The sequence below is a fragment of the Sceloporus undulatus genome, chromosome 3, assembly GCF_019175285.1.
Source record: "Sceloporus undulatus isolate JIND9_A2432 ecotype Alabama chromosome 3, SceUnd_v1.1, whole genome shotgun sequence".
In the NCBI taxonomy this organism is placed as follows: Eukaryota; Metazoa; Chordata; class Lepidosauria; order Squamata; family Phrynosomatidae; genus Sceloporus; species Sceloporus undulatus.
Window position 1 is genome coordinate 70974200 of NC_056524.1, and position 8402 is coordinate 70982601.

The window sequence follows — 8402 nt, forward strand, 5'->3', positions numbered from 1 at the left end:
GGCAGGCTAGCTCCACCAGGCCTGCCCTGGCAGAAGGGACAAGCCCTCCCTTCCTCCTCCGTCTGAGGGATGAAGGAAGCAGTCTCGCCTCCCCCAGGGCCTGCCTGGAAGAAGAAACAAGCCCTCCCTTCATCTCCGTCTTGAGGGAGAGAGAGGCAGGCTAGCTCCCCGGCCTGCCTGGAGAAGACAGCCCTCCCTTCATCCTCCGTCTTGAGAGGGAGAGGAGAGGCAGGCTAGCTCCACCAGGCCTGCCTGGAAGAGAGACAAGCCCTCCCTTCATCCTCCGTCTTGAGGGAGGAGGCAGGCTAGCTCCACCAGCCTGCCTGAAGAAGACAAGCCCTCCTTCATCCTCCTCTGAGGGAAGAGAGCAGGCTAGCTCCACCAGGCTGCTGGAAGAAGACAAGCCCTCCCGTCATCCTCCGTCTTGAGGGAGAGAGGCAGGCTAGCTCCATCCCGGGCTGAAAAGCAGAAGCCCTCCCTCCGGTCCATCTGCTTTGGTTCCAGGTCTTCAGTGGAGAGAGAATGGTGGACCTGTTCCCCCCCCCACCACCCCCATTCCGTTCTCCTTTGTGTCGTGTCTTGTTCGATTGTAAGCCTGAGGGAGGGAACCGTTCTATTCTCCCCTCTGTTGTAAGCCACCCAGATCCCCAGTAATTGTGGGTGGTATATAAATAAAGTCCTTATTATTATTATTATTATTATTATTATTAAGTGCATTGATAAGCAGTATATAAATGTACTTGCTATTGCTAATCTCAAACTCATTTATTTATTTTATTTTATTATCCTATTCTGTTTTGTAAACCGCCGTGATCATAGGAACGGCGGTATATAAATAAAATTTCAATCAATCAATCAATCAATTTATTTAATATCCCACCTTTCTCCCTGAGGGACCCAAGGTGGCTCACAGATAAAACCTTTAAAATTGCAACAAAATTCAAAACAATTAAAACATCTATATCTAATATAAAATCACATAAAATATACGCAAGTTAAAATGAGCTCCTCATTTTAGAAAGGTTTAATGGAAAAGATAATGGCAACTCTTATATTCAGAGTAACTAGAACTGTAAATGGAAAGGAAAATCCCCAAACAAATTAGGGTTTGTTCCCTTGTTTCCATATTTGATTTCCTCAAACCAAGCCACCAGAATTTAAAAATTTATATATATATATATATTCTTTATTAAAGTTTATTCTCTTTACACAGTTAAGTTTCATAAATACATCATCTTAACAGTCACATAATTTAAAATTAAGAAAAAATCAAATTATTGCATGCCAGTCATCATCAAGTTAAATAATAAAAAAATAAATAAAGCTAATACTTATTTAAGCAACACTGCAACACCTACCTATGCATCGCAGAGATACCAGACGTATTGATGAACACCAATTACTGTAACACAAAGAGACAGAATGAGACGTTACTTATATTGTACTGTATGGTATTGTGAACCACTTTGATCAGACGGAAAAGCGGTATACAAATAAAAAAAATTTTTTTTATTATATTGTGCATAAAAACAGCCCTCCTTCCCAGTCACACTCAGCAGCCAGTTCAGCATAGTGGTATCCTGCATGCCTATGTTGCATGAATAACTACACAAATACAGATCTCACCATACAGATCTCTTCCATCTGACCAGAAGCCTCCCAATTGGCAAGGATCCAGATTTGTAGGAACCCACAAAATCAGCTTCATGTTAGATGTGTAACTACACATAGCAGTGAAAAGTCAAGAATGCCTCAGACTGGGCAAGAGTAAGTATTAGATAACTAGAAGGATCCAAAGTATTCTTCCTTGTTGTCCATCTGTCCAGAACCCTCTGTGATATAAACTGATCTTAGAGGTTCTCTTCATGGGCCAAAAAGCCCATGTTCCTGCCCCTGCCATCCATCATTGTGTTTAGACAATACAGGCCAAAACCCTGGAGCCAGGATTGGGCTGGATCCTGGCAGATTGGACACACATTGGGGGATCTTGCCCAATCCCAGGGTAAACAGCCTTTACCTCAAGTCAGTTTGACTCCTAGGAACTACATGGCAAACCCTGGCTGTTTAAATGGCCTCCTGTGCTCCTTACCTTGTGATGCCATCACATCTACTGAGAAGTCCCTGCACTGCCATGTCTGACGGTGAAACGAGGCACCTGGCTATATGGGTGAAGCCAGGTGCCACATTTGCACATCAGATGCACAATGGGAGGGGGTTCTCAGTAGAAGCAACAATGTGGCAACATGATTACATACATCAGCAGTGCAAGGGATGGGTTTGCAAATATCCATCCATCCTCTGCCAATGAAAAGACCAATATGGAATTGAATAGCACGGGCTCAGCCCATGCTATTCTGGCCTGTCTGCTCAGCCCCTTAGAGATATTTTACCTTTCTTTCTCTATTCTCTCTCAGCAATTCTTTCTCAGCAATTCCCTAAAATGAGGCTAGATTGGGTTGGCATCCTGTGTAACTTCCCTATCTTAGAATGCAGCTCCTATATTGAAGCCTTTAGTTGCTTTCTCTAAGCCACAGGTGCCTATGCTCCTTAATCAGGATTTCTTAATCACTGCAAACCTTCCCTATTATTTCACTCACAGGTTTGCATTATTCAAACACACTTCCATACCTTTTGGGGATGCATTATGCTGAAGTGGCTGCCACCCTGCTACATATGCTAGGTACAGTTCTAAAGCAGGCATTAGTTATACCCCCATCCTTGGGAATTCTAGAGCAATCCTTCCCTCAAAACAATCCTTGTGTATCTGCTTTTCTACTATCCCATCATTTGTAATAGAATAACCATTGGAGAAGTACTGTCCAATGCTGAATCAAAGCAATGCATGTCCAAAAGCTAGAGCAAGAAAAAAAGAATAGTGGCATTCTATGCTGAAATTGGGGGAGGGCTCTTAAAGGCAGAAACAGAACTATTCCATAGCTTATTTGTTTTCATAAAACCAGGATTTGCTTTTAAACCTATGAACAACATGGAATTGGAGCGTATGCAAAGGCATCTTGCAACACCTTTGTGACTAACTGTGTGAAAGACGTTGCAGTATAAGCTTTTGTAGACTTGGTCTACTTCCATGCACTTGATATTCCATACAAACATGGCTATGTCTTTGAACAGAATTAGAGTAATGAATAATGGTCTGAGGAGCCAAACCCTTGAAAATAAGCAAAAGGCACAGAAAAATTACCTGTTATATAGTTTCTTATACAGGTCTATATGCCCAGCACTTAAATTCAGCTTCATAAAGCCTTTAGATGCATCCATGAATGGTACTGCCTGGCTGCTGACATATGTGTTCCTGCCAAAGATAAAAACCAACAATAAAGTAAATACAATCAAATTCCAAAGAAGGGAGGGGTGGAGGGAAGAGAAGGAAAGGAAAGGAAAGGAAGGATTAAATTTAGCCAGATAACAGATGAATAATACAGCTAGTTACTAACTTCTCTGTTTGCTACCATTTGTTACTGCAGATAACAGTAGTGTCTGCATGTGAGGGCCCTGTGCCTTTTGTGTATCATAATGAGTCATGTTATTTGAAAATAGACAGAGGAAACAGAAACTGAAATTCCCAGCACTTGGATTTGATACCATCAAATATATTTAAAAGATCCTGCACAGAGTCACACATAAAGATTCATTCCTTTACCACCGTTAATGTCTTGTGTTCAAAATGAAGTAAAAGGTAGTGGTTAACACAAAGGAAAATATCCCTAGCAGACAAAATAAGATGGAGCATTAAGCATGTTCTGATAGTGCTACTAAAGCCTCCTAACAAAACAATTCTACCTATTTGATGGCCATGCAGCAGTTTGGTATCATCTGTTAGGCAAACAGGACTATATTAAAGTAAGCTATTTATGCATTAGTTGAAATGCCTTTAGAATGTTTTGTAGAAAGCTGGTACCTTATCCCGCTCTCTTCTCTTCACTTAGTTCTGTTCCATGCTAGTTTTGTACTTGAGGCTAGACATGCCATTAGGAAGAGCACAGCTTGAAAAATTAATTTTTCAAGCGGTGAGAGTGAAGTGGTCCCTTCCAGCATTGGTGGAGAAAGCTGTGTGCCATGAGGGTTGCCTTATGCTCTGAGGAGCAGTTGGCTGACTTGAAATGCAATGATACATGTTCTCCCATTGCCACAGCTGATAAGTCTAGTTGGCTTTTGTACACAGAATGAGAGATGGATACCATCTTTTTTTGTTTACCATGATACCTTACTTAAGCAGTAAGGTATCATGGGCTGTGAGTCTAGCCATTTTTAGTCCCACTTTTGGGAGGAAAGTGGAATATAAATAAATATATCAATAATATTATAATAATAGGCTAGCATTGTTTGACCTAGATGGAAGAGCTGGTAATTGTCACGAACTAGCAGGCGATTGTGAGTCAGACTCTGGTGCTAGCACAACACATTAATAATGCTGCAACACTGAACAGGCCCACTGCTCCCGCCCCCCCCCCCCAATTTCCTGTGCTTTTATGTTTATTAGCAGAGTGATGTAAAAATTGAATATTGCACACCACTATTTAAATCCTTTATTTTTACAATTTCAGTTAGTCTCAAAGGTGCTACAAGATCTCTGTACAATATACATATTGATTCTACAGACTAACATGGCTATATTTTTGAATTTATTGTTACAGTTCTTTTTAAAGCCTCCACCCTCAATTGTGCACTAAGACCCTCCAGGAGTAGCAAGTTTTCTAAGACCATTTTTAATATCCTGATATACAGATTTTCACATGCAACATCAAGAAGTATGACAGTGCATGTGTGCTCTCATTCATGATTTATAGAAAAAAATTCTGAAAGACAGAGCATGCCAAAACAGGCTTGAGGATTTTTTTTTTCTATAAATCATGCATGAGAGCTCACATGCACTGTCATATTTCTTAATTACAGTGGTACCTCGGGATACGAAATACCCAGGTTACGAAATTTCCGGGATACGAAAAAATCCCATAGGAAATAATTGTTCCGGGTTACGAATGTTTTTTCGGGTTACGAAAAAAATTTTGGTGCTTTTTTTGGCTTTTTCGCATGGAATCGCGGCTTTTCCCCATTAGCGCCTATGGCAATTCGGCTTACGAAGGCTTTTCGGGTTACGAAAGCGGCCGCGGAACGAATTAATTTCGTAACCCGAGGCACCACTGTATTAGAAAGCTCTGTATTCTAATAAACATTGCTTTTAGGCTACAATTGTGATACCATTGTTGTTGTTGTGTACCTTAAAATCATTTCTGACTCACGATGACCCTAAGGCAAACCTATAATGAGGTTTTCTTGGCAAGATTTATTCTGAAGAGATTTTAATATTGCTTTCCCCTGAGGCTAAGAGAGTGTAGCTTGTCCAAGGCCACCCAGTTGGGTTTCATGGTCAAGCAAGGATTCGACCACTGGTCTCCAGAGTCCTAGTACAATACTCAAACCACTAAGCTGGCATATACCATTAAATGCAAGTTAAACATGATATTAACATAAACCAAATATAGTTCATTTTGATTTTTTTATTCACAAAAGAATTCAGAATAAAAAAACGTGTAGTCTAGAAAATTTAGTTAAATATAATCTCCTTGAAAATTATATCACAGAAGAAGAGAACTCCCAATTTTCTGGAGATAAAGCACTAAACCAGTTAATTAATTCTAACCTAATGAAATGCTTTCAGTTAAAAGGGAGCATACAAGATTTGTTGTGATATTTTATTTCTGATAAACGTAGCCATTTTTGATACAAGCTTTACCTAACTTTTTAAGAAGTTGTGAAGTAACTATTAGTATTTTATTCATAGCAAATTATTGCAGCAGAAACACAGACTCACATTACTATAATGAATGTATTATCATGCTTACGAGTTATATCCCATATCTTCACAGGCTGTCTTCCCATGTTGATCATTCCAGTCATCATAGCATACAGGGTACCAGTCTTTGCTTTCAGATGAATAGACTTCCAGGAGAAATTCAGGTCCGAAAAGTCTAACTTGGATAAAAGAAATGTATGAACACCATTGATATCTGTTGTTCAGGGCTCATATACAAAACAGTTTACCAACAGGTTTCACATGCCGAAAAATCTGTGTGTGCATCTATAAAAAGCCACCTATTTCAAAATGCTCTTCTAAAATATCAACAAAGCCTATTGTCCTATCAGTACAGCAATTTACCTGTCACTCTGGTGGGACAAAAGAACAAGGAAGTTGTAGTGAACATGAGGAAATTATGGTGGATTCCCTCAGACAGCCAGTGCATCTGCTGCTTGTAAAGTATCTCAGTTGGCTTGGTGCTTCGCCAATCACAGCTCACTTTGGAAGTAGCGTGCATAGCTGAACCCAAGCAAGCATCCATAGGCAAGAAGAACTGACAAAAGAGCGGGCTCCTCATCTTTAATTTGCAAGAATTGAAAGTAAGTCATCAAATAATGGGGCATCGAAATGTGGGGGCTTCTTGTATACATCTGTCATGATCAACCAAGCCTTTTTTTTTTAATGCTATCCAGGTTGGTGGCCTTCACTACTTCTTATAATAGTAAGTACCACAGTTTTCCTTGACACCATGTATAGAACTCATTTTAGATACGGACAAAAACTGATTGTGCATATTTACCACAACGATTTTCATCTTCACCATTAGGGCAGTTTCGTATTCCATCACACCACTCAGATGGTGTCACGCATATTCCTGTTGTACCACACCTTATCTTGGAGCCAGAACAACTGTCTGTTACTGCAAATAGATACACACATTTAGAAAACCAAATAGATTTTCCAAAGTAAGCTACAAATCTAGCAGAAAGGGAAGACACATGTTCAAAACAAAACCATATTTCACTATTTCATTTTCAGTAGCATCATACATTGACTCAGACTCACTAAGCTTTCCAGTACTAAGCATTCCAGTACTTTAGGTCCATTTCTAAAGCAAAATATGCATCTTACGCTTTGTATAAGAATGCACAATACAACAAAACAATGAATTCAATTCAATTTAATTTAACAGGTATAATAATCAATGACATTTATAATTAGAAAAGACATACAGTGGTACCTCGGGATACGAAATACCCAGGTTACGAAATTTTCGGGATACGAAAAAATCCCATAGGAAATAATTGTTCCGGGTTACGAATGTTTACTCGGGTTACGAAAAAAAATTTTGGTGCTTTTTTCGGCTTTTTCGCACGAAACGCGGCTTTTCCCCATTAGCGCCTATGGCAATTCGGCTTACGAAGGCTTTTCGGGTTACGAAAGCGGCCGCGGAACGAATTAAATTCGTAACCCGAGGCACCACTGTAATATCTTGTTAGGCTTAATACCTTGTACAATATAGCACAATTTATGAAAAATAGGCTTCAAACTTTATCCTCCTCTATACTGATGGAAAATTCAATTCCCCAAGTGTGAATGCTAGGGAACATGGAATACAAAAGTAGAAAACAAAACAAAACAAAACTTTAAGAAAAATCCTAGGACCTTCCCCACCCCCAAAAACACCATCGAAGACTTAGCATGTTTAATGGATATAGAATGCTGGCTGAATGGTAACAGAGAAAAGCTGAGGACGTGGAGCGATGGGGTGATTTAGGGGGGGGGGGGCAGTAATGGCAATGCCCCTCTGAAGAAACATGTGAAGAAAACCCCATGATAGGATCACCTTAGTGTCACCATGACCTTGTTCCCACTAGGGGAAACCCCGCGTTCTGAATCGAATCCAAGGAGTGGCATTCATATTAGGATCCGATTTAAACCTAGAACGGTTCTAGAGCAACCCGGAATCGTCCCCACTAGAAATCGAATCCAGAAGCGGGATAAAATTTAAATCCGTGTTTTCCTCATTTAACGCGTGTTAAAAAAACACTAGGATCCTACCTAGTGTTTTTCCCTTGATTCGAGTTAGGAACCGGAGTATTTAGATGAGAACGATAGCATTGGAATCGGGCTAGAAGGATGGGAGGAGCTGACTGCGATGGGGGCTGTCATTGGGGGAGTTGCCCTTTCAGTCCCCATCCGTCGTGGCTGTCGCCATTTTTTCTTCCCTCACCCCTTTGTCCGCTGTGGTCTTTCAATAAGAGATAAGGATTATTTTTATTTTTTATTTTAATGGTTTACAGGCGCTTAATCTCTTCAGCGCTTTAAGCGCCTGAAGTCCCGGCTGCTCAAGCGCCTGCATCTGCAAAGGACTACAAGGCTTCTCCCGGTGGATTGCAACCTCCCCTCTGTGTGGGGAGAGCCCATTTCTAACGGAGGAGAGGCAGGAAGGGAAGGCTCCTCTCAAAGAGGCATTCCCTGCCCGCTTGGGCTCTGATCTTGCCCAGGCAGGGAAGGGAAGGCTCCTCGCGAGGAGGCATCTGATCTCGCCCAGACAGGGAAGGGCTCTGATCAATGGGGGGGGGGG

At 40.9% G+C, this 8402-nt stretch overlaps 1 protein-coding gene across 3 annotated transcripts in view; it reads right to left on the minus strand.

Moving 5' to 3' along the window:
- The window catches only part of TMPRSS2 (transmembrane serine protease 2), a 70162-nt gene that overhangs the window by 16194 nt on the left and 45566 nt on the right, over nt 1-8402 (minus strand). For 2 of the 3 annotated variants that reach the window (XM_042459295.1, XM_042459297.1), the window contains exons 5-8: nt 6615-6734; nt 5831-5987; nt 3200-3310; nt 1359-1402 (exon numbers count right to left, since the gene is read on the minus strand). In XM_042459295.1, the coding sequence (XP_042315229.1) occupies nt 1359-1402; nt 3200-3310; nt 5831-5987; nt 6615-6734 (432 nt within the window). Of the gene's footprint in view, nt 1-1358; nt 1403-3199; nt 3311-5830; nt 5992-6614; nt 6735-8402 lie in introns of all 3 variants that reach the window. The other variant, XM_042459296.1, reaches the window with a different exon arrangement.